General features: G+C 40.4%; 3 protein-coding genes across 3 annotated transcripts; 2 read left to right on the forward strand and 1 right to left on the reverse strand.

Annotated features, from left to right (window-relative positions):
- Positions 1–2,626: 2,626 nt before the first annotated feature.
- On the reverse strand, positions 2,627–11,449 carry lmnb2 (lamin B2). Its single transcript, XM_053853437.1, has 13 exons — positions 11,228–11,449; positions 8,924–9,060; positions 8,647–8,803; positions 8,283–8,408; positions 8,075–8,173; positions 7,214–7,285; positions 7,015–7,140; positions 6,714–6,934; positions 6,014–6,236; positions 5,833–5,940; positions 5,070–5,189; positions 4,906–4,983; positions 2,627–4,477 (listed from the first exon to the last, which is right to left on the reverse strand). The coding sequence occupies exons 1-13, from the start codon at positions 11,438–11,440 to the stop codon at positions 4,442–4,444; spliced, it is 1,716 nt and encodes a 571-aa protein (XP_053709412.1). The 5' UTR covers positions 11,441–11,449; the 3' UTR covers positions 2,627–4,441.
- A 1,608-nt stretch (positions 11,450–13,057) lies between these two features.
- rpl36 (ribosomal protein L36) lies at positions 13,058–15,638 on the forward strand. The gene is made up of 4 exons (XM_053882493.1): positions 13,058–13,123; positions 14,068–14,162; positions 15,231–15,365; positions 15,507–15,638. The coding sequence occupies exons 2-4, from the start codon at positions 14,070–14,072 to the stop codon at positions 15,594–15,596; spliced, it is 318 nt and encodes a 105-aa protein (XP_053738468.1). The 5' UTR covers positions 13,058–13,123; positions 14,068–14,069; the 3' UTR covers positions 15,597–15,638.
- A 668-nt stretch (positions 15,639–16,306) lies between these two features.
- pde6d (phosphodiesterase 6D, cGMP-specific, rod, delta) lies at positions 16,307–25,104 on the forward strand. The gene is made up of 5 exons (XM_053854440.1): positions 16,307–16,584; positions 22,815–22,903; positions 23,248–23,373; positions 23,827–23,932; positions 24,086–25,104. Exons 1-5 carry the CDS (start codon positions 16,535–16,537, stop codon positions 24,165–24,167), a joined length of 453 nt encoding a protein of 150 aa, XP_053710415.1. The 5' UTR covers positions 16,307–16,534; the 3' UTR covers positions 24,168–25,104.
- Positions 25,105–25,544: the final 440 nt, after the last annotated feature.

Consider the following 25,544-nt stretch of genomic DNA (forward strand, 5'->3'; position numbering starts at 1 on the left):
CTCTCTTGCAGCCCAAAACAAAACAAAAAAAAAAAAAAAACTGCTGCAGCTGGAAAGATTTCCAACAACTATTATTTCATATTTGCATAAAACGCTGCATTGCAAAATATCTCGCCGTTGGACCGGTGACTTAGGCATTTGACTGCATTTTAATATCGAACTGTACTCACCTATTTGTTTCAAGTTAATATAACCAGACCTGTGAGTTTGGGTTTTCATCTTGGCTGTTTTGGCATAAGGTGTGAGTTCAAAAGTAGATCAAACCAACACCTTGTCTACCCATGACGTGCCCTTTCCAGACACACTGTCAACTTATATATGTATTTGGCAGACATACAAGCATTTGACAAAAGAACTTATCAATAGCAGTTGAAAGGCGGGTCATTGACTTCAACTGTCAATTCCTCAAATGTTAAACCAGGGAGACCAATGGGGGGGTAGTTTACTGAAAGTGGACAAACACCGAAGTAGGTCTCACCAATGAGAAGCCAACCTGTCCACCGGTTTGCTCAAGAGCCTCTGGCTGAGATTAAATAGCTTTTCAGGGGAGCCAGTTGTCCTTCAGCCTCATTACCTCACATACATTACATTTTCATTTCATCCAAGGACCTTGTCTAGGGTCCCACATCAAGTTTCTCATAGCAATGGCTGCTTGATCAAATTCATCCATGTCAGCCATGGAACTAAGCAGCCGCTTATTCCTCTGCTGACTCCAACTGCCGTCACAAATTTGACAGTCTCATGATAAGCCACTTTGGATGAAACATTCAAAGTAGTATTCAAGGTAGGATCTGGATCTAATAACCAATCAGGTTATGCTTATGTATCTCCCTGCTACTTAATTTCAAAGTTTGGGTTTATTTGTTTAGTTTGTTCTCTGGAGTTGCATTGTCTCAAAGTTGCCTCACGAACCAGTACAGTTGTTCTAGTGATCTTAATTTTAGAAAAAGAGTTTCTTCTTTAGAAGGTTAGGTTACATGGATTAGTGTGGAGACTGCGTTTTTCCCCCCCTATGGATCAAATCACACTTTTCATAATACATTTGAATTCTCTCTGCGGGTGTGTGTGTGCATATATATATATATATATATATATATATATATATATATATATATATATATATATATATATATATATATATATATATATATATATATATATATATATATATATGCACACACACACCCGCAGAGAGAATTCAAATGTATTATGAAAAGTGTATATATATATATATATATATATATATATATATATATATATATATGCACACACAGTATATGCGTGTGCACATTGCCTTTGAAACTCTAGGGGGCTCTTTGAGCACAGTAGATTATGACCGCCTCCAACGGACTCAGCCAACAACGGGGGGAGGTGTGCGCGTGTTTGTGTACGTGTGTGCAAAGCGTGAGCGTGCGTGTATAGCGAAAAAGTCCCTTTGTTTGTGCAGAATGTTTAAGCAGGTTGTTAAAAAACGGTGCTATATCGTCCTAGATATGAACCATAACCACTTATTTGCGGAACGCTCGATGTTCTAACCGTAAAATGTAGAACTACGATAAAAAAAAAAACATTACGTGATTGTCTGTCCTCACAAACATGGCCGCCTGCGAAGTCCGTATGGCGTTGCTTTTGTTAAAGAAAGTCCCGGATTGGCTAGTTAGCTGAAGCGAACATAAGAGTGACGCTTTGCGCGCTCTGGTTGGCGAAATGTTTCGTCAATCACACATGACACACGTACGAAGGGCGGGTACTCGGATGCACCGAAAACCCGGAGTGGATTCCACGTGGAATGGCTCTCATGTGACCTGCGCCGCAAAATTCAGAAGGAAAACGAAATGGATTATATGGATATGGTCTTTTGATGACTACACGATGACTGCCGTGACTTGAATTTGACAGGTGTATTTTTGTGACTAGTCACATTTTCTAGCATTTCATCTCAGAACAATTCCCACTTAACTCCTTTCCAACCTAATGGCGAGTGAAGACGTGACTTATGCACGCAAATGTGAAAATTCAACGAGTACAGCCTTTAAAAATAGCTCCCTGACGTTGTCAAGCGCGTACATTCGCCGAGAACCTTGTTAATAATGAATTATGTATCCATGTCCATATCCCCGCCGTGTTGACAGCAGACGAAAACTATCCAGTCCTCTCTCAGGTGACCACGAGGTCAGCTGAGTCTGAGGTTTTTAAGCAGCAGGGGGCAGCAGCTGACTGACACTTGCGCTGTGGACGCCTCAGTAACGCAAAATCCCAATACTAGAAGAAAGTAGTGCGGCGCAGTGACTTGCCATGGAGACTTAAGTCTCTTGAGGCTGTTGAGATTCGATTCCAATGTGGTTCCGTTGTGACAGCTCACCAGATCAGGCAAAATTGTCAACAACGACAACAGGAAATGCTGATACAACTATACACAAGATAATCATCCATGTCTTATTAAAGGTTATATCAGACATGGCACGCTCCAAACATCCACTATACAAGGAAATCCAAATGAATTCAATGGCTGGAATCGAATGAAGAAGCTGAAGCCCAAGAGCCGATCTCACTGATGTACGTGGTATAAAGCAGACACCGGTGAGTGCAGAAGATTCCACAAGACTCTAAACATGTCTGCCAAACACAAACAGATTGTATATGAAAAACTTTTATTGTGGGTACAAAAGTTGTTAAACACCAGATAGTTATGCATGAAAACAGCCCCATTCCCTCCCCAGCATGAACAAAAGGCTCTCTGATTAAAACTTGGGTGCTAATGATCAATATCCAGAAGTCACACATCAAGCACCAGTGGCCAAACACTGGTCTAATGCATTTCAAGCATTTATTATTAAAAACATAATGGATGCTCACATTAGTAAGAAGCATGTGTCCGGTATGAATGTCCTGTCTTCAGGATAACAACATGCATACTTGGCTCACTGAAGTCACTTGTAAGAAAAAAACAAATATGATCTGACTGGTTGTGAGACTGACCTGAGCCACCATGACATTTGAGCAGCAGGTCAGTGTCCAGCACGTCAGACTGAACCCAGTCGTGATCAATGCACTGCAGATTGACAGTGAGTCACAGTTACAGTTTCCATGTTCATGTTCTTCCTTCTCCTAAGGCCATGAGCACCCAATTTTAAATCAAACAGAGGTCCACCATAAAATATAAAAACAAAACATGTCTTGTAAATAGACCGATTACATTGTCAAAACATCTATAAGAAAATAAAAATAACTAGAGAGCACGCCGAAAACACACAGACATTTGCCAGGATGACACACATGGTGTCAGATAAAGAGTAACACAAGCAATTAGGGGTTTTTTTGCCTCAAGTATATGAGAGACAAGGTCGATCAATATTCTGACTGAGAGGAGTCTTCAGAAAGCAAGCAGCCAAACTGGGAATCAACGAAAAGTCGAAACCTTCAGAGGCAACCTGGTGACAACTTTCAGAGCTGGCATGTATAAAATACAGTGAAATATACAGGTTGAATATTCAATGACATAACGTCGAAGGTGCCATCTTAGGTCCAATTATACAGCAATGCTTAACAAACCAATTTATCAGAGAAGACATAGTGTTAGTCCTTAAATTCAGCGTAATAGAGAAATCCTAGCAAACAAAAACATAGCTCAATATATGCTAAGGAATTGGGTGATCAGGTCCACCTTTGTGGAAAGTCAGCACCTATTGTAAAACCAGGGATAGGTGTCCCCTCCGCCTGAGTTTGGGACTTATACTTGTCATACCGCGAAAGGAATCACCTCAAACATCCGCATGAACATTCTATCAGTCTTTGTTCCGATTCTTAAACTATTTTCTTAATAAATTACCCTGTGGATGCTCCTAAGTAAGGTAGGACAGCAGCTCATTTTCTACACTGTCTCATTGTTTTACCAAACACCTTCTAATAGAGATCTCAACCCCAGGCCCGCATAATGGCTGCTTCCTAAACAACCTGAGCAACTAAGACTCCTGACACTTGGCTTGAGAAAGAGACTTCAATTCAGAAATTGAGGGGTTGTAGAGGGGGCACAATCTGTCCTGCCATTAATATAGTAATTCCATACCTCAATACAATTGCAAACACGGGACAGATGACTAGTAAAGCATGTCCCCTACCGAAGAATAAAAAAAACAAAAAAAACAATCCGACCTACCAATGGAGTGACAGACCTTAAACACGAGCTCTTTACTTGTATCTGTACACAATTTTGGTGTAAATGACTGTTTCGCTGCTTTACAGCAAATAAACGACACGTTCAGCTTGAAGAGGCCACTGCTCACTGACCAACAATGTTGAGGATGAAGAAGAGATTTGTATTCAGAGGCCGTGCTTGAATCAGAGCAGTTCTGGGTTTGAGGGTAGTAAAAACAGTTCTTTAGCCCAAAACTCTTAAAAATGAGACGGTGAGGCAGTGGTGTGGATCGGATTGCATGGGACTTTACATGATAGCGCACTCTCTTGAAGATGTCTTGCCCTGTGAGACAGAGGAAACAGAAATTAAACATCAAAATCATTGCATTATTAGATAGAACTATGAGTCTACATGGAGGGACACACCTTTCCAAATACATGAGATGTGTAATACATGACTTAAGTCTATTTTTTCCCCCTTAAGCTCATCTTCAGGTCGCTCCGCTGGTTGTCTGAAACTTGTTTTTTCTGCTTTACATGTTTTTTTTTATTCTAGTCAAAGCCTAAATGAGCAACAAAGTGACATACTACAAATACACAGCAGCAGAAAGGGTGATGTAACAGACTCCAGCTCCGGCAAGAGCTAGATATATGACCAGTCTACATGAGCACATGTCATGCACAAAGGGAAAAATTGGTCAAAAACACTCTTATCCCTAATTATCTGAAGCAAGATTGCTGACAATTTTGCAGGTCAATACTCATACTCACCGTTTGTGCCACCACCTCCTCTTCCTCACCATTCTCCATCTCCACCTGAGTCTTGGTCACTCTCCTACTGGCCACCTCCTAAATGCAGACACCAAAGGAGTCACTAAGACCATCTAACCTCACATGGGCATTTAAGACAAGGGGACATGTTTGCAGGGGATTACCTCGCCATCAGAGTTCAACAAAGTGGTGATGATTTCATTTCCTGTTCCCCAGGAAGTCTGGCCCTTCCACAGCAAGTCAGATGGTGGACTGTGAGCGACTCCTGCGTCCGCAGACCAAACCTGGGCACACACATGCAGGGCACAGTCACACACCTCTTTTCTGTTTAGACATTAAGCCATCACTTGTTTCCCGGGCTTCAGCGGCCTTGAATGAGGAAGTGATTTAATTATTTGTTAAAAACAAAACGCCGACGTTAGTTGGTTCCTCAAACCCCAGTGGCGGATACTGTAATGCATATGTACAAGAACATTTAAAAGCTGTCATAAAATTATTAAAAATATTTCAGGCATTCAAAAAGCAAGAGACACACACTGGTTAAGTGCCAAGAGATCGGACTATCCCAAGTACCGCACAAATTCAAGAGTTCTGAAGACCAGCAAAAAACTGTGCCCAAGAGCACAACATACCAGCAGGAAATGAAAAGTGCACACCACATATGTAACCATGTGAACCAATCACAACACAGGAAAAACAAAACCATAATGCGGCTGAGAGAAGAAACCAATAAGACCTTATTAGGTTTGCCTAAAATTGACAGTCATTTTAGAACATAGGAAATCATTTGCCATACATCAAACACAACACTCACAAGAGCAGTAACATGTACATGTTTGTACATACTCCACATATCTCCACGGATGTTTACTCCTTTTTAAAAGGCTTGTACCTCAATATTATTCAACACAGAGACTACAATCTTACCGTGACAGTTTGGCCAGCTTTAAGAACAAACTTGGGAGAGAACTTGTAAACAATCTCTTCTCCATTGTCAACTTGTCTCTTCAACCTCCAGCTACCCAGAGGTTGATCCTGCAGAAAACAACGGTTGACAGTGTGACTCAGGAGAAAGTGAATGATTTTTTGCAGGCAGAAAGGACCATACCTGGTCAGTTTCATTGGCCAGGGTGACAGCATTCCCATCCATGTCAGTGGGTGAGATGCTCACTGGTCCACTGGCTGTGGCCTCTTCTGACACCAGCAGCTCATCTCGCCCCAACTCTAATGGGTCCAAGTCAATTCTCTTCCTCTTAGACGACCGAGAGGAGGAGGAGCCAGATACTCTGGAAACGGCAACTTTACTAGACGGGCTTGGAGACAGTTTCAGCCTGAAGGCAAATGCAAAACAGAATAAAGAAAACATAGTTTTACATCAGATATATCCATTCACTTATGTGTTACATTTTGGCAGACTGTATAAGGAATTCGATTTTAATTTCAAGATGTGCGTGATCACAGATATTAAACAATAATAGGTATTTGAACTGCTCTGGTCCGTAAAGAAAGGAAACAATTGTGTAATTTAGTTAACAGTAAACTTAATTATATGTAAATACTTCAGCTAGAGCCCAGAAAACAAGTTACAGAAGTCAGGCAGGTAGGCAATAAACATTTACAACAGTCTTATAATATCAATTCCTGTTTTTCAAGTTCTAAGTACTTCGAGGCACACCACCTGGGCAGTTTCTGACAAATGTTTCTTAGCCATGGGTTTGCGGTAGATTTGTCCTTCAAAAGAAGTCACATTTACCTTGATTTGTAAATAAAATGTATTTCTTAAAAAAAAGCGGTAGTGTTTCTATTACCTGTGCTCCTCTCCCTCCAGCAGTTTCCTATACGCATTGATCTCCATGTCAAGGGCGAGCTTCACATCCAGCAGCTCCTGGTATTCATTCAGCTGAGCATGCATCCGGTCTCTCAGGTCGGTCATCTCTTGTACCTTTCCGTCCACAATACGTCGGTGCTTGTCTCTTTCTGCTGACAGAATATCCTCCAGCTCTCTGATGCGATCCTCAGAGGCAGTGGCCTACAAGTATTTTTAAATTTCACTCGCTTAGTAGAATACATCTACAGGAACCGTGACACAAATCAGAGATCTTAAAGTACCTGTTTCTGCAGAGCACTTAGTTGATATCCAAGACTTTCTATTCTCATACGAGACTCCTGGAGCTCCTCTCTGGCCGAGCTCACTGCCTTGTCATTGATCTCTGAGGAACCTTTGGCATTTTCCAACTTGAAACAAAGAAAATTTCAATGCGTGAGGAAAACATGTATAACAAAAGGAAGCCATCATTGTCTATCATACTTTGGACTGGAAGGTGAGTTCCAACTCCTCCTTATAGATGGCAACCTGCTCATCATGCTGCTTCCGGAGGTCCTGTGGATCACAGTTTTTTAGCAACGATTGCAAGAAAACAGATCTGATCTGCCAATCAAATGACAAATATCGACCCTTCAAAATAAATACATAAATAAGATGCTATTTATATTTTACATGACAAGTAAGTAGTACTTGTTACTAACATACATCGGAATGAAACAATGACAAAACAAAACAGGTGCAGGCAAAGAAAAATGACAACCAAACTGAAATTTGCTAAATGCAGACACTGCATCAAATTGGAGCGTTACCAAGGGGCTAACTGAGCGAAAGGTGACAGGGACAAAATCAATGCTAATGGAGCTCATCATTTTGGACGAATAGCTAAATTCTGTTGTCAAACACTAGAGCTTTCAAAAAATAGTAGCGCATATGGACCCCACTGGACCCCAGATACTCATTCCCTGGACATGTAATCGATGAAAAGAGGAGCAATCTGTCAGGTTATGAGGTAAAATTCCGGCATTTAACAAAGTGATGAGTAATGTTTACATTGTAGGTTTGATCTGTTCATTGAAAAGAAGAATAAGAGTAATTTTTTGTTATTTAATGGGCCTGTGTTATTAATTTTAAAAATAGTGATCATATGAGGAAAAGTCTGCTAAAGACTTCTTATGCATTTGCTACTTACAGCCAAAAAGGAAGTTAACAATTTTTCTGTTTAAAAAAAACGGATCACGCAAACATTTAAAAGATTTTAAATGTTTGTTTTAGTTTTGTTTTTTTGTTTAATTTTAGAAGCATTATATTGAAAAATATCTCTCTCAAATAAACAAACTGGCATACCTGAAGAGCCTGTGCCAGTTTGAACTCATAGTCCTGCCTGACTCCTGAGTCCACCTCCACGATTCTCTGTTCCTGTCTGCGACGAGACTCTCGCACCTCCTGTAATTAAGTACAAGCTGTAGTGAGTAATTTAGGTGCCAACTGCTCCAGTACAAACATTTAAGAGAACAACAGAAGTAGTTTAGAGTAGTCAAACACATCAGATTACCTCTTCAAACACGTTCTTTCTGAAAGCCAACTCCTCACTCAGTGACTGACAACGGTTTTCCAAGTCCACTCGCATCAGAGTCTCAGCCTCCAGCTGACGCTTGGCCACAGCATGGCTGTCCTCCACCTTTAAAATAAATCATCTTTAGCACTGCTGGTACAAAGCTATATTGTGTAAATATATATACATTAAAGAGGGGTAGATATTTTACTAAAATAAACATCTTCTCTACATAAGTATGAACAGCTATTTTCTCAGAAAGAATATGGCCAATAATAGACCCCACTGCACTGGCTCTCAGTTGAGCCCAAACATAATCAGAGGAAAGTCAAGAGAGTTAGCGTGAACCCAAGATGTGCGGCACCTTTGCCAACTGGCCCTTGACATCAGCGAGTTCAGATGAAAGTGCAGCATTCTGGCTGAGGGCAGCTGAGAGAGCAGCATCACTTTGGTTCAGTTGACCTTCCAATCCGTTAGCCCTGGACAAAGCTGCTGCAAGGTCTCCATCCTTCTTCTTGCCACTAAATAAAAGGAAGGCATGAAACTATTACAAAGTGTCTCCAGAGTCACATGGTTGCCTGTTCTGGTTAGGGATTAAACAATGTGACCAAGGAAGTAATTAGGTTCGCGACTTCTGTTACCTGCGCAGGGCTTCTTCCAGGTCAGCCTGAGCCTTGCCCAGGTCTATCTGGAACTTGGCCCGCTCTTTAGCAGTTTCATCCAGAACCCTCCGTGCATCTGCCAACTCTGCTTCATACAAAGATTTTATGCCCGTAACCTAAAAGAGAGGCCAGAAAATTATTAGCAGTGGAAAAAGATAGCAGGCGATTGAACAACCAACGTATCTCCAGAAATGTACAAGTCTGCTGTCCACAGTGCCATAATTCCCAACTAACAGCCACACCAGGACCCTTTTTGGTGAAAAAAAACAGCGAGGTAATACCAAGGGAGAAAAATAGATAAGCGTAAAAGTCTATGTGTGTTCTTTTGAGTAGAACATTTTTCTTGCCTCTGGGACTGTAAAACAAAAGGGGCCTATGCTTTCGACATACACATCTGTTCTTTAGGGGGAGGGGCACTTGAGCCAAACTATGTAGCTGTTAATTGCCAGTTAGGATTTTTAAGACAGCCTGTTGTGGCATTTATTCTTGAGACATGTGGAATATTTGGTCTCTTATTTGTTGACTTTGTTTAAAGTAGAGGCAGTGTAAAGGTTGAGTAGCATTCTAATCTAACAAACAACTTCTTCGGTGGGTGCCATTCCAATAAATGTCATTATTGACAATGTTTCAGACAATGATTATCCAGCTAATTATTTTTATACAAAAAAGTTCATGAATCATTTTCACTTCCAACTTTTGAGCAACTTTGCTTTTTCCTGTCACATGGTCTGAAAAATAAATGCATTATCTGCAACAAATGTATTACAAACATCAAATGCCAACGAGCAAATGTTTTTATTAGGCATCTAACTCACAGGAATGATAACTGAAGAGGATGGTAACAAGATGGATTATTTCTATTGGTAGAGTTACATTAAATGCAGATGTTTTCGCTCGTGTTACGCAGGTCAAGGCTGAATTCTTCCCCCTCCATTGAAATCAGCTTCTTTGTATTAAGGACCTTTTTTTCTAAACATACAACATTTCTTAAGCTTCTTGAAAAACATAAACGCTATATGATGTTAGTGGCAAGCAAATTCAAACAGACATTCAGCAGTAGGTTAACATTGAGCTAACCTTGACAGGTCTCCAGTCCATCAACCGACTCAGACTTAAAGCAATTTTGGCAAATATGTGGCCTTTTGGTACTACCACTTCAACAACCAGAATTATTTAACAGCTACATGAATTTAAAATATAATCCATTTTTTTGTTTTCATTTTAAGGCATGTCCGACTATTCTAATGTTTTGGCTTTGTACCATACTTGAGCCAATAGCAGCTTACTTCAACTCAGAGGCGGGAAATCCAGAGGACAAGACTCTATTTTATCACAAGAGGTGACGCAGAGCCAGTTGAAGTCAGACGGGCTTACTCAGGGCTTTAGTGGTCAAATTACCATGACACTGAAGATGATCAAACTAAATCTGACGTCATGGACTACGCATCCAAAAGAATGTAATGTTGTTTTTGCTGATAATTTCATAGTGATCCATCTAACAGACAGCTGAGCAGTGATCAATATAAACGCTCCACAAACAGGATAAACGATCATTTACGACTAGGTTATGATAGTGACAGTATCACAGTTCATTGAGACACCAAAGAATTTCATAACACTACCCAAGCTGTGGCAGGGTTGAAGCGGGAACGGAAACAGAAAAAAGGATCACTGCATTCATGGCCGTGAAGTTTTACAGCAACTTCATTGCACGTTTGGTGGGCAGGAATCCAACCACTGAGAACCGCCTAAAATACTGTGCGCACATCTCAGTGATTATATTTTTTTTTTCAAAGAAGAAATTCTTTCTTCCTCAAAAAGAAATATCCCACAGAAAGAGAAAATGGATCATTTGGAACAGATGGAATACTTCGAACGTCTTTAGGACACTGATATCTGGGCTATCCACCCACTTCCTCAACTATGCACCCTAATCCTATTAGAAGACATAAATAGGGATACTTGACACAGGAAAGTATACACACTATCACCAATGCAACTTTTTAATTATGAATATGACATTAACACAGTGATTCATGACAAGGATAGGGGGAATGGATTTAATTTCTTATATCTAGACGATAAGGATCAGTGTTTATTGATTTAGTTCCCCAAAAATCAATCAATTGTAACAGCAATAAAGTCATAATATTTCGTCAAATCGAAAAAAGGAGGGTTCATACAAAACAAACGCCCGAGTTCATTCCTAGTAGCGAGCACCAAGTCTTTTGGCCATTTTCCACCCATGCTGTTCCACACTGGAGAGTTCAGGACTGGACTCACCTCTCTAGTAGTCACCTCCTCTTTTTCGGACACCTTGAGCATCAAGCGGTCGTTCTCGAGTTCAAGCGAGCGGACCCGGTCGATGTAAACAGCTAGTCGGTCGTTTAAGTGCTGCAGCTCTTGTTTCTCCTGCAGGCGGGAGATCCGGGTCGGGGACAGAGGAGTCGAGGCCGCCGGCCGGCCAGTTTCACGGCTTGGAGTGGCGGTCGCCATAGTAATTCCGGGAAAGTTTTAGCACAAGCGGGAATGGAAAAAACAGAGGTCGGCGCGCTTTCTCCGTCGAACGAAGACAAATAGTTCAATTTTCCCAGTTTACATGCGCAGCGAATCAATGAACCGTCCAGCCATGCAGCGTCCCACACAGGGTAGTGATTCCAAGATGGCCGACAAGCCTATCAGGACCGCGCCAAAAGCGGAGATTACTTCCGGTTTCCTGTGCGTGATGGGAAAGACATGTCGGAAAAAGGAATCAAAGAACGAAAGAAAGACTTTCAATGTGCCTGCCCCAGGATATCTTTTTAAATGTTTGAAAATTAAATTTTAAGTGTGCACATTATTCTTCTCTGAGTTGTGACTGGGGTGAGAAGATCAGTCATGCAGGAGAGACTCGGCAAAAGAAATAAAGCGTTCCAAGCCTTAAAATAGTCTTTTGTAGGAGTGAATGTAGAGTGTCTGCTGCAGGTGCGCTGTTCCTCTATGTGTGTGGCCGCTGCATGTGGGAGGGGTTGCAGAGTGAGTGACGTCTCTCCAGAAGTGAAGAGGTGCCCGGTGCGTGTCCAGCTCTGAATGTGCGCTTCTGTGCAGTTTGGCTGTGACAAAGTCATAAACCAAGTAACGCTCTGTCCCAGACTCGCCTCATCCCTGTCCCAGCTCCAGCCCACAACAGGACATCAAACCCTGGAGTGAGCGCTCCAGCCTTGGAGGTGTGGAGAGCGAGCACCTCCCCTGTGACACTCTACCACGGTCCAGTGTGGAGACAGGAAAGGTTTTACACCTCAATATGAAGAAAAACACTGTAATTTTATGAGGCTCATAAAAATGTTACATTTGTATGATTCACTCCAAATGTCATTTAATTCTAGCTATAACTCAACACTGTTGGAGACCAGATTTTTCCTCTGATTAATGTTGGACATTGTGGCTAATACAATGAGTGGGTGACCTGTCCGACCCCAAGTGGTTTGTAGTTTTTTCAGTTCAGAGCCATGTTGCCAGACTTACTAGGGCTCATATCCTTCCTTGCTGTGTAACATGGTGACCACTTCATAATCCGTCATTATTTGCTTGCAGTTATCTTAGAGCTGCTTTTGTTGTTAAAGGGATTTCCATACCTCCATGCAAGCCATCCACTCATGTCTGTAGTTTCTGTATGGACAGTATGAGAAGCATTGGCACATTTCGGGACACTTCCCACCATCTTGTGTTGACAACATTAGATCCATTTCAGTGAGAAAGAAGAAGGAAGGAGTGCAAGCACACACAAAGACTCGTGCAGCAACAACTCCTGAATGAAAACAGAACAGGATGGTATATGCTGTTCAAGTTTTGGGAATCAATCTAGCGTACATGTAATATGGACAATAAAGTCATGGATGTCTGACATTGGTTATTATTATTATTATTGTTGTTGTTGTTGTTGTTGCAAAAACAACTCTAAGTTTAGTTACTACTCTTTTTGAAGTCATTCCTATCTCAAACGCTCGGGTCTTTAGAGTTTAAAACATGTATTGCTCACATCAAGTGGAGTAATTCAGTTCGAACTGAAGTAGTACTTCATCCTGCCCGATAGGAGGCAGCATCACCGCATTAGCACAAGAGCTTCCGGGTCGCAGCCTTCAGTTCTGTGCGTCGCTCCGCAGACAGTCCTTCCGGCTTGACCGCCATCACAGACAGCAGGTATGAAATAAATGCTAACGTTTCACAGAAGTAACCCGTCAACAATCTTTGGCATCGCTTGAAGTACAGCGATGAAAAGCACTTTTATGTAACCTGGAGACTTTGCACAACAACATATAGTGATATTTTGTACAACCTTGTTGATTGAATCAGGAAACGTGAAGCTAACATTTCTTAGGTTGGTTCAGCCTAGCGGTGCCGGATATATTTCGGAATATTTCCTTAATACTACTTGAGTGTTTTAGTGTAATACCGCTATTCCCCGTGTTACAGTAACCGTGGACACTTGACTTAGTTGGTTAATATTTTTAGGATTCGTCACTTCAGTATAGCAACATATTTCAACAGATACATCTGGCGTGTGTAAGCTTTTATTTAATACTGTATGCAGCAACGACAGACATGTTTATGGTATACGCGTATGCTCCCCATGTACGCGTGCATATAAGAAATTACGTTAATGCGCAATGCAATTTTCGATGCGTATACTAACCTCATCGGCTGTCACCTTTCACAGCCTGTAATGGCTTCATTACATACAAGTGGCTCAGAATTGTGTTCAACAATTTCCTCCAAATGTGGATCTTGCCAATGTATGTCATGACCCACACCAACAAAATTCAAAATTATATCTGCAAACTTCTGAAAGTTGAATTCTAAGGCATCTCTGTGAATTGTGGTAAAGCCATGAGTTTCTGCGACCAGTTTGTTTATAAGTATATGCAGACATTAAGTAAAGATTACTTTGGGCTGTTCATCGCTTTCTGCTCAATTTTCCATCCATCAACCGACCTCATCTTTATTTGTCATTCATTATACTTCATCATGGAGGTGGGATATAAGTATAAGGGTGCGAACTCGGGTCTGTTGCAGTTGTGCATTAAGATGAATGGTGGTGACCACGTGTTTTTGCACATAAGGTAATGGTTGTTTTCTTCTGGTAGATATGGCTATTCGCTATCCTATGGCCGTTGGCCTCAACAAAGGCCACAAAGTCACCAAAAATGTAACTGCTCCCAAACACAGCCGCCGACGTGGGGTGAGTACCCAATTTAATAGCTATGCTCCAATACCAACGGTCTAGTTCTCTCAGGATTGGGACAACTGTTTCCAGAAACTAGCAATATTTTGCAGAGAAGAGAAGAGCTTATAATGCTAATAATTTATGAGTGCAAGGCATGCACATGCTTTGTCTGTGTCGTGTTCCTGCGTTCTGCATTATAGTCTTGTAAAACCATATTGGATGCAATGCATTGTCTCTTCAGTGCAGAAGTGTACGTCCGGACTATGGTGAAGTATTAATTTCATGTTGGGGCGACGCATCTTAAATTTCATATGACTGATTGAATCACGTTTTCACGGTAACCGTCGAAGTGATTGTGTGTCGACCTATAAATGTTTAAGTTTGACACTGCCCAAAAAAATCCATCCCACTGAGAGACACTACTTGGCTGGCTCCCACCAGCACTACGTTGGTAGCTCTAAACGTGTACCAGAATCTGTTCAAACAAACAAACCAATTCCGTTGTCTTTGAGAGTTTATTGAAAAATATCCATGTCTTTTCTTTTGATAAAGCTAATTTGAAGTCAGTTGCCATTAGTCTTTCTATGTTAGCTGTCCTGTGTGTGGATTGCCACTCTAAACACACTGAGCTACTTAAAGTTGCTTTGGTGAAAGGAGCACGGTAATTAATTACATAGCCATCACAACATTTTATGTTCTTTGTATGAGGTCCTTAAAACGTGTGCGATTGGTCTTGAAATTAAACAAACTGTCAAGTTAGCAGTGAAATTGTGTCGCAGGGAACCTAAATTGAGAAGCCTTACTTGGCGTACGTATTTTCCTGTAAGGCATACTGTGTTCCTCTGAGGGTACAAAATAAGGTTCAGTGCATTTTCCTAGCCATTAACTATTTTCTTTTTCCTTTGACTTAATCCTGTAAACCTAAAATGTCCAAGCCATGGTGGGGAAAAAACATTTGTAGCCAGTGATGAGAAGATTTACATTCAGAAACATACCTTATTCATGCTCCGTTTAGTTAGCTCAAAGTTGGATAACTTTGAGGCGTGTGAATCTGTTTAAATGTTTTTTTCCCTCCCTTTGCAGCGTCTGACCAAGCACAGCAAGTTTGTCAGGGACATGATCCGTGAGGTGTGTGGCTTTGCTCCATATGAGAGGCGAGCCATGGAGCTGCTGAAAGTGTCCAAGGACAAAAGAGCCCTCAAGTTTATCAAGAAGAGGGTGAGTTTAATTCAAGCATTTGCCTTTGTTTCTTTATCCAGTCTTCTAGAAATACATTCTTATGAATGGCCTGATTCATGCTCTAATTTAACTGAGAATGATTTGTTCCTAATGGTTATGTTTTTTTGTTTTCCTTTTAAGATTGGTACCCACATTCGTGCCAAGAGAAAGAGGGAAGAGCTGAGCAACGTGCTGGCTGCCATGAGAAAGGCTGCCGCCAAGAAAGACTAATTTGTCGCTCAATAAATGTTGAAATAAAATTTTTGGTCTTCATATCAGTTCTTGAGTTTAATTTCTATCAGTACTTCTGTGAGGTACTCTGTATACTTGGTAAATTATTTTTGGTAATTTAATAGGATTTATGTACTTATTGTTGACATTGCTGCAATACAATATATGGTGTCTACAGTGTGTACTCTCAAGACTAGTGTCAGGTATTTCTTCCCCATCTTGGGATGGAATGTTGCTATTTAAGGTTCTACTCTGCCTATGACCTTGGCTAATTATAGCCAACCATAAATGAACCATACTCGCCTTTTATACAGAAAACTGTAGTTGCTTAACTTTCCAAGTAGGACAGGAGAATGAACCCATAGCTACAGCAAATGGAATATGGTACATTGTATTCAGTTGTTGGACACAAGGTTACAGTGCTTCAGTATTCTGGTGAGCGGAGTTGTTCTGTTCTTCTGTCCTCGTAGTGGCCTGCAATGCTTCTGTACCACCATGTAATTGATGGTACAACCTGCCTCCATGGACTAATTATTATTTTGATGCTCTAACATTGGCAGCCTTGCTATAACTATTTGATTATTTGACGGTGGCAGATGCAGCTCCCTCTCCTGTCTGTGGCGTTGCCTCGGTGACGCGTCTCAACACATCGTCTTCCGCCCAGATTTCAAATCCCATAGGATGATTGGCCGGAGTCATTTATCCTGCGTCACCGATTGGCTCTGCTGGCTGTCCGTCTGTTAGCAGGGTATATTTAGCTTGATGGCATTATCGGATCAGGTTAGCCCACCGCTGCTCCCACGATCCAGAGTGACGAGCGCCTGTCTCGCTTGCAGAAACTAGCCCAGTAGCTGTGGCTAATAAGTCACGCTAACAGCCACAGAGTTCTTTTTAACCTATACCATTTCACTTCAAGGAGCGACTACAGACCGTTTGACATGTCTTCAGACGAAGACAGGGCCAAGGAGATTTTGAAGGGCTTCAAACTGTATCCTTTCCCGCTGCTGTTGTTTTGTTGCTGGTCTGCGAGTGAATCACGCTCAGCCGGAGGATCATTACAGCGCACGAGTGTGGGTTAATTCACTGTAACAAGCCGCTGTCTTGTCACTGACGGTACGTTTGTTGAGTTAGCTACTGAAGCTAAGTGTGAGACACTTGTGAAGGTAAAGCTGGCTTTGGAGACACTTGCTTCCACACAAAGTTTGAACGGTGCGGTGTCTGAAAATGCGATGATCGACAATGAGGCTAATATGCGAACTGTCTAATGAATGACCTGGAACAACTTTTTCTCTCAGCTCGCGTCTCAGTGTCGCTCCTCTAGCAAGATATAAACGTAAACCACGAAAGAGCAAAGTCATGCAGATGCATGCATGAATGTAGAATGCGTTGACGAAGTAGTACAAAGTTAATGAATGGTTTTTTTAGTTAACGTGGGAAGTTCATTCAATGCATTTTCTTGTGTTCCTTAAGTTGGGAAAATGTTGTCTAATAATCGAATGTAGGCTTTTACTTACAATGTATTGGTTTGTCTATTAGATCAGTTCTGTGATAATATTATTGAAAAGTGCACATTGTTGATAGTCCCATTTGCAGCATGTCTGTTTTATATGAAAACAGTCAGGTTTAGAAAACTGCCAAGTGCTTATGAAGTATTTTACTTTCTATCATCAGTTCATCAGAGCTGTCTCGTTCAATGTCTTACCCCTTTTAATATGGGCTTTAATGCACAATGTTTGACAGGATTCACTATGCGGTGTTTTCCTTGTCACAATTTTAATGTTAAATCTCCTGTTAAATATAACTTATGGTACAACTATGTGGTACATGTCTGTCAGCGATAGTTATGGTGGTGCCACTTTACTCAAGTATGTGGTATGATGTGTATAAACCATATCTGAGTCCATTTAGTCAAGATGGATAAGCTTCCCAACACCAGCTGTCTTTGTCTCACCAGCTGCTTTTAACATGGAGATGATGGAAAACCTCTTGGGTTGTCATCTGATTAGATTGTCAGAGAAGACAATGTCACACCAGTATTGCCCATCTCCGTTCAAATACTGAACTGACAAGTTATTTATACACCCGTGTAATGATAAAATATTAATCTCATTTTACCTTCTAAGTTATTTAGTTTGCCTTTTTTTTTAATCTCATTACAATGTAATGCTGTTCTGTTGCAAATGTGTCAGGTAGGAGGAAGACTGATTTCTTCTGACCCCAAAGTATCTTGAAGGTATCTTAAATACGAATATGTTGCCCATCTATATTTTAAACAGATGTTAATCATCATGGGATTAGCTAGGATTGTGGTTTGTGTGAGTTGGTCAAGAAGCTATCGTGAGGACTGTACTAAGATGAGACAATCTGCATCAATTTGTTTGTCTAATCTTGATCCCACAAAGCTGAAAATAAGTGTGAAATATTTCTCTCTACTAAAATCATCTGAGTTGTCTTAACAAAATTGATGTTGAATCAAATTTAATTATTGATGCATTTACGTCGTGAGATTCTATTTTGGAATTACTTCATTGTCACATTCCAAGCTTCCGTATGACTTTCGATTGCACATACAGTATGTGTGTTCCAGTTAAATGTTCTATATGTTGACTTACTACTGTGGTGTTTGAACCAAACTACGTTCCTGATAACATTCATTTTGTTTATAGGTCACATGTAAGACAGTCGAGGGAGTCAATTACACTGGCAGAATTGCACATGTGCAGCGTTTGTGTTCAGGCATATCATACAGTCACATCGTATACGGTACGGTATTTGTAAGTATGTATGAAGTGGTGTATATATATTTATATATGTATGTGTGTGATACGCACTTGAGCTGCTCCAGTGGTTCAGCACCTTGGACAGCAGCAATCCATTTCACAAGGACAGCAATAATCAGCACTGTCATCTTTGTCATTAATCCAGTCATTAAGTAGATTGTGCTGTTCCTAGTTTCATGTGCAGGCGGCTAATATGTGATAAACCGAACCCCGTGGTTATCGGTTTTTGTGCCAGTGTATTTGGTACTACAGCCGGCTGTGAAGGTTGATCAGCCAGTGCTGAACAAGATAGCACAAGATTTGAGAACCATCTAGAGCACACTTCAATCTTTATGTCACATTGGGACCATCTCCCTGTTGACAGCATGCTGTTACATATGCAGAGAATTCTGACAAGTCACCAAGTTTTCATAAGATCCTCGCTTTGAGATTCTTTCCCTACTCTGATCATTCAAGTAGTTTATTTCTGATAACCATACAAGTGCATTTTAAAAGTAAGACCTCCAATTACCTTTACCATAATATGTTTTCATACACATAAAAAAAACCTTCCTTTTTACCACTTAGAATTAGCTGTCAAAATGTACCCTCATCACAAATTCAAATATAAGTCAAACGTGTTTAGTTATAGAATACATTGATGTTTAAATGTGCTCTTTATTCTCTCCTCTGTATCAAATACTGAATAAATATTGTGTCACTAGAAGTATTATTTTTGATGGATGTCTTTTGTTTGGCTAATACAGTCTGACTCTGCGTGAGATTATAGGATGTATTTATAACTAAACTAAAGGTGAGTGCCGCTGTTTCATAATAATAGCCCTAAAATAGCTTCTGCCGTTATTGACACTTGGCAAAGATCCAGATTAATCATGACAGTTAAAACATGACATCACCTTAACTGATCTGGGAGCTGATGTAAATAGAACGTATTTGAGGCAAGCGGTGTGTGTCTTTCTTAGAAGGCCCTGGGTCTGGCAGTAGTGTGGTAATTCCTAAATCCATGATTTAGTGGAAAAGGGATTTACTGCCTTCTGTTCTTATGGACTTATGAGGCCAACTTCATTGCATGTGATTGTATTGATAGTAGAGGATCTGGCTTCCTTTGTTGAATACTGTCATCTACCATTTGCTTTTATAGAGCAGATACTTAAGTCTGTTTTACCATCCTGTAATTCAGTTCCAAAGTTACTTTGACTATGTATAGAAATCCAGTTTGGCTCTGCGAAAATGTCACACTGCTGTCATTGTATTAGCGCTATATGATTTATGATTGTCATTAAAGAACAGACGAGACATGCGCTCCACCTCAGTATTTAAAGTCAAAGGTTGATGGCTAGCAATTTTGCAAATGCTGTACAAAACTAAGTTGTCTTTCATTATATACTTCAAGAGTCTAGTTTGCCACACTGTGGTGTAACAGTGAGTGTTGGTCGCAAAGCTACTCTAGAATGAGGTGATCCCTCTGTGTGAGCTTCTACGTTCTCCTCAGTATTTCTAAATTACACCAAATGGTAACTAAATTGTCAGCCGGTGTCACGTGCATGCCGTCTGTGCCCAGTCCATGAAGCAAGAATATGTTTTTGTTTCTCACAACTCAGGAACTATTAGAAGAAAATATATGGATTCCGAGATGCAAATACCAAGATGCTTTTGACTTTCCATAATCCATAATCTTCATTCATGATTTGATTTGGTATTAGTATTGTAAATTAGTAGTTGGCCTTTGTTACAATTAGGGGTATTTAAATTGATTGCAAGAAAATAAATTAAACAAAGTCACATCATTAAGACGATTAATTGTGCAAATCTTGAAGTACACAATACAAATGTATTGCTTTGGATTTGAGGTTTTATCTGTTAGTGAAAAGGGAAAGTGCATACTGTGATGTCATCACCAGCATTCCCTCCCTTGCAATATGTCATTGAAATGTATGAATTTAGGGAAGAATTGTTTAAACATTGGTTGAATGAATGAAGAGACTGTGAGATTACTTGATCAATGAGTGTAATACACCAACTACAACAAGTCATGTTTGAATTTAAATCAGAACTCTGAGCTTACCACGTCATCTTGTGTTCCTCACTGGATCTGGCCCAAGCCGACAATCCCCCAAAACTCTTCAGGGTAATTGTCCAATAAAACAAAGAATTGGAGTCTGGTTAGTGACCCTTATAATTCTTGAGAGTTTCTTATGCTGAAGATCTGTTTAAAACTATGATAATGAAGCAAAGTCCCTCAGCTTCATGTGTTGTTGGTCTCGGCTTCTTAAGCATTATTAAAATATCTTGGTGTAGTCCATGTCTCTAAAGGCCACAACACCTAGGTTATTCTCATGCTTCATAGTTCAGTAGGAAAAAGATCGTTTTGGGTCTTGTATAAGACCGAAGTGTGCACAATAATCTCCTGAGACAGAGCTGCCAATGACTTTCTCTGAAGTATATGTAGACTGACGAAGACTATTACTTGACTTTAACACGACAGCAGCTTTCCGCTGGGGCCTCATTAACCTCTGTGTGGCTGTATCATTCAAAGAGACGCAGGCTTGAGTGGTCTCCCTTGGTGGCTTACCAGACTCGCACACACACAAACACTCAAAGGGCAAACCGATATGGCACATTGTTTTTCAGGTGGAGTCAGCGGGGTGATGTTCTAGTTTTTTACTTGTATGAATGGCTGAGCCTTTCAGCAAGCTGGAGAGTCTTCTAGAAGGTGTGCAAGGTGGTAGATTTGATGCAGATATGGGATTTAGGGAGACTTGAGAGGATTACTAAGCCATTCAAGTCAGCACACTTTAGCAGAACGCCAGAGGGAAAGGTGGGGGATGGTGGAAGTGGCGCTGTTGGGGAGATGTTAAAACAAGGATTCCAACAATCAAGAATTAGAGGAAGGCAAGCATCCCAATGTTGAAGACACAAATGTGACAATTCCACTCATGGGTGAAGATGTAACCTAACCTGGTCTCATTCCCTTTGGACATGGCCAGATAAAACCATATTCCCAAAAGGCTTTTGCATTAGACCGCAGGCAGGATATTGAGGATATCGTCTCAGAACACACTGGTTAATGCTCGAAGAACCATGAAGTGTTTGTCCCAGTGTGACTGAAAATCTCAATGTCCCTGTGGGACAATTGGCTGTGCAGGTGAAGAGCTGCACAGATGGTGCTGAGTCAAGTGTGTGTGTGTGACATGAAGGAGAGTCTGAGTGTGACAGCATGATGAAAGGGCCATCACAGGCAATACCACACAAACACTTTCTCCCTATTCAGATGTGTGACTCTCAGTACACATTCATTTATCAAGTATGTTGGACTATGACTGTGGATATAACTTGACCGTCTACCTTGGGGTCCTGTGACTAGCTTTGCAATTATTTCTCAATATTAGTGTCTCTTTTCATGGTCATACTTAAACCTAGAGATTTCCCTCTGAGTTGAAGCTACAGAATGATCAGACAAGGAGCTGTCTGTCTCACACCCTTGTCAAGTCTGCAATTGACACCTGCATTGTTTTAATTAGAGCTTGGGATCTCAGGAGCAGCTGACCAGCTGGCAGGCATCTCCAGACTTCCGCCATGATGGTTGTGACTTTTTTTTTTATTTCAGGGATTGTTAAGATGTTTACTATTACATGTGCCATACGGAAACTCCAATTTCTGTCTGTTATTTTCATTTTTTAAATAATTAATCTGTGCAATTTTTGAAAACATGTTTTTGTTTTTTTGTTGTTTTTTTGTTGTGCACAGAAGCTTGGTGGAGAAGAGAGGGTTAAATGGTTCCTTGTCCCAGTTTCGACTGGTGTTTGTCAAGACCCGGGCAAAGTGCAGCTATGTGCTGCCATTTGACCATGATTCCTGTGCCAAGAGGTCATTTCAAAATGTTTTTTGACTTTTCAGATTTGAAGCCTCTGTTAAAACTTTCACTGTCCCTTGATCACCAAGAACAGACATGTTTCCCCATTATGATATTTACTAAGCCTTGCATTAAGGTCTGTTGCTAAAGTACTGTGTGAGTGAGTATTTTGTTGCTGATTATGCAAATGTTTTTGGAAAAGTTACCATGTTCTGTTGTCTTTTCATCCACTAATGAAGTAGGTCAGCGCAAATATTCTCACTTTCACATAGAAGTTCGTTATCTTCCAATATTCTAACCATCTACACGACTGTTTGTTTATTCTGGCTTTCCCTTCTTACTGCAGGATTTGTGGCTTGTACTTCCAAGCTTGTGCCGAATATAGACTACTGGAATATTTCTTCATTCACTTTGTGATGGTGTATATTTTTAAAACTTGTTTCATTGGTTGTTGAGATCAGAATCATCGTGGCTGTGCGATTTATTTTAAGCTGTTGTCAGTGTATTGCTGCACCTCTGTTTTCTGATGTTTTATAACTGTGGATATTTTGGTTTTGTTACTTTCACTTAACCCGTTCCTGTCAGAAACTGGATGAATCTTCGAGATGCAGAGACGGGGAAAGTTCTGTGGCAGGGAACTGATGATCTGTCGGTACCTGGAGTGGAGCATGAAGGTATAAATCTAAGCCCGAAGGTTTCTCGTGAGGTTCATTAAACATTACAGCTGCAAAAAAATATGAGTATGTGTTATGTGTAGAGCGGAGAATTTATCAATTTGAAATTATTGATTACAGAAGAAGAACTGATCCCCCATAACATTACACAGATTTATCACATAAAACAATGCAATGTTTGCAAAGACATCCCACCATTTTTTTATCGATTCCCACCCCTTGTTATGTGTAGCATGATGGGTAATTCTTCAATGCTTATGCTGCAAACACTCTCATTTCTGCTGTCGGCTTGTTTGACTGACAAACGTTGTCATTATTAACCATTACTTGCCTTCTGTGTCCAGCTCGTGTCCCTAAGAAGATCCTGAAGTGTAAAGCCGTTTCCAGAGAACTCAACTTTTCCTCCTCTGAGAAGCTGGAGAAGTTCAGATTGGAGCAGAAAGTTTTTTTTAAAGGACAGTGTTTAGAAGGTACAAGTCTGCAGATGATTGTGTATATGTTATATGTAATGTTCGTGCAAATGGTGAGGGTGTTTACCTGCAGAAATAATACGAAGTACATTTAAGCCATTTTTTCATTAATTTTTGGATCCAGTCAGGAGTCGATTATTAATTAAAAATGCCCAATTGAGAGTCCGTCAAGCCCTGTGACTCCAGAGTGTGAGCTCGTAGTCTGCAATCATGAGGGTGATGTATGACGGTCGTGAGCTTGCACTCTGTCACTGGGGACAACGCCCAAACACAACATGCTCATGATGCTGCTTTCCATGACAGAGAGGAGCTTCTATTCATGAATATCTTTTAATCATCCGTGACATGTGGCGTTTTATTGATCCATGAATGCTTTTAAATAAAGTAATGTTGTACTGTGTTTAATTGATGTCATTCAATTTGCTGACCTTCCTTTTGTGTTCACTTGTCCAGAGTGGTTTTTTGAGTTTGGTTTTGTTATCCCAAATTCGACCAACACATGGCAGTCTCTGATAGAAGCAGCTCCAGAGTCCCAGATGATGCCAGCCAATGTTTTAACGTAAGTCTCTAACATTTCCCTCTTATATTATGTCTTTTGAGCATAGTGACAAAATAATACCTTGCAATGAGTACTAATAGTGGTGAAGCGTATTTTAGTATGCGTTTTCTGTATGACCCTATGCTCGACTAACCCCACCCCCTTTTTTCCTAGTGGTAATGTGATCATAGAAACAAAGTTCTACGATGATGATCTTCATGTCAGCACCTCCAGGGTACGACTCTTCTATGTCTGAACTCTGGACCCTGAATCTTCTGTCCACAATGCTGAAGTCCCACCAAGGTCTCTAGAACACCGAGCTTCAGCTCAACCCACATCTAGCTGACTGGAGTCCAGCACGTCCTGCTGGGATCCACTACCGGTGCACTGACTTTGGTCGATTACTTCTTCACTGCAGAAATGGAAAGCTCCAGACCTTGAGGGGAGAGCAAAGAAGATAGGAGAGAACTGTTTCCTCTGGTTCAACATCACCATCCCTCCGACTGCTCTATGTAAATATTATACAAGCTGATCTCAAGTCAACCTATGAGCCACTTCACGTCTACACAACATGAATAGTGTTCTTACTTTAATCTCTTTAAGGTTTCACTTACTCAGGAACAAAACATCGGACTTGTAATTGTTAGATAATCTGGTCACCGTCTGTGCTGTCTTCATCACAATAACAAGTCTTTCTGCTGTGTCTCACCACAGTTCCTACGCCTCCAATCAGCCTCCGGGTTTAATCTTTGCTTAAGACACACTACACAAATATTCTATAAACATGATTCACATAGATGTTAGATCGCCTCTGTTTTGCCTCTCTGAGAATGTCATTTACTACGTCAGGCTGTTTCTTCTTAAATTCTCTAAAGGTTTTCTAGAATAAGTCTGAGATGAGACACATCTTCTACCAAGCAATCACTTCTTCCTTATGACATGGACTGCATTGATACGTTTCTAATCAACTCAACTCTTCAACTCTTGGTTTTAGCTGGTGCATGAATTCTTGGATTCACTTCTAAATCTTACTAGACACATGTTATTACATGATGGTAAATGCACATTCCTGGTTATTTTACGTTTTGGCCGCTCATTCAGCTCGTTGCATTCATGTAATTTTGATGTTTTTTTTTTCTTAGCAGTTGTATGAAGTGTTTAATATAGATTTGTGTTTTAATATGACAACAGTTGTGGATTAAAACATCCAATATTGTAATATTTTCTTGTGTGGGACTGAAATTAATCCTTTTAATGTCTCTTGGTAAAAGGACTGGACATCTTCTTTGACACAATTAGTCTTCAAAATAAGTTTTAGGGATGCATATATATATATATATATATATATATATATATATATATATATATATATATAATTGCAACTAAATGCAGACGGCTTATATGACATTTAATCCCTATAAAAAGCCAAATGCATTAGTCATTATGGAGGTTCAGATAGCAAGTCAACTTACCTACTCACGCAGTATTATAACACCAACATAATAACTAAAAACTACCTCAATTGCATTTAGACATCTCAAAATAATAACTGATAATATTCCTAAATATGATGGTCATTATATTTAACTTCTGTAATGACATACATAATAACAAACACAATATTTTTTATGAT

Source organism: Synchiropus splendidus, chromosome 1 (assembly GCF_027744825.2).
Source record: "Synchiropus splendidus isolate RoL2022-P1 chromosome 1, RoL_Sspl_1.0, whole genome shotgun sequence".
Taxonomy (NCBI): Eukaryota; Metazoa; Chordata; class Actinopteri; order Syngnathiformes; family Callionymidae; genus Synchiropus; species Synchiropus splendidus.

Coding starts and splice junctions, on each gene's coding strand:
- lmnb2 (XM_053853437.1), bottom strand. CDS start 11,440: ATGGCGACCGCCACTCCAAGCCGTGAAACTGGCCGGCCGGCGGCCTCG. Junction 8,409..8,646: donor TCAAGGGCCAGTTGGCAAAG/GTGCCGCACATC, acceptor TTTATTTTAAAG/GTGGAGGACAGCCATGCTGT. Junction 4,478..4,905: donor AGGAGGTGGTGGCACAAACG/GTGAGTATGAGT, acceptor TCTGTCTCACAG/GGCAAGACATCTTCAAGAGA.
- rpl36 (XM_053882493.1), top strand. CDS start 14,070: ATGGCTATTCGCTATCCTATGGCCGTTGGCCTCAACAAAGGCCACAAA. Junction 14,163..15,230: donor AACACAGCCGCCGACGTGGG/GTGAGTACCCAA, acceptor CTCCCTTTGCAG/CGTCTGACCAAGCACAGCAA. Junction 15,366..15,506: donor TCAAGTTTATCAAGAAGAGG/GTGAGTTTAATT, acceptor TTTCCTTTTAAG/ATTGGTACCCACATTCGTGC.
- pde6d (XM_053854440.1), top strand. CDS start 16,535: ATGTCTTCAGACGAAGACAGGGCCAAGGAGATTTTGAAGGGCTTCAAA. Junction 23,374..23,826: donor TAAAGGACAGTGTTTAGAAG/GTACAAGTCTGC, acceptor TCACTTGTCCAG/AGTGGTTTTTTGAGTTTGGT. Junction 23,933..24,085: donor ATGCCAGCCAATGTTTTAAC/GTAAGTCTCTAA, acceptor CTTTTTTCCTAG/TGGTAATGTGATCATAGAAA.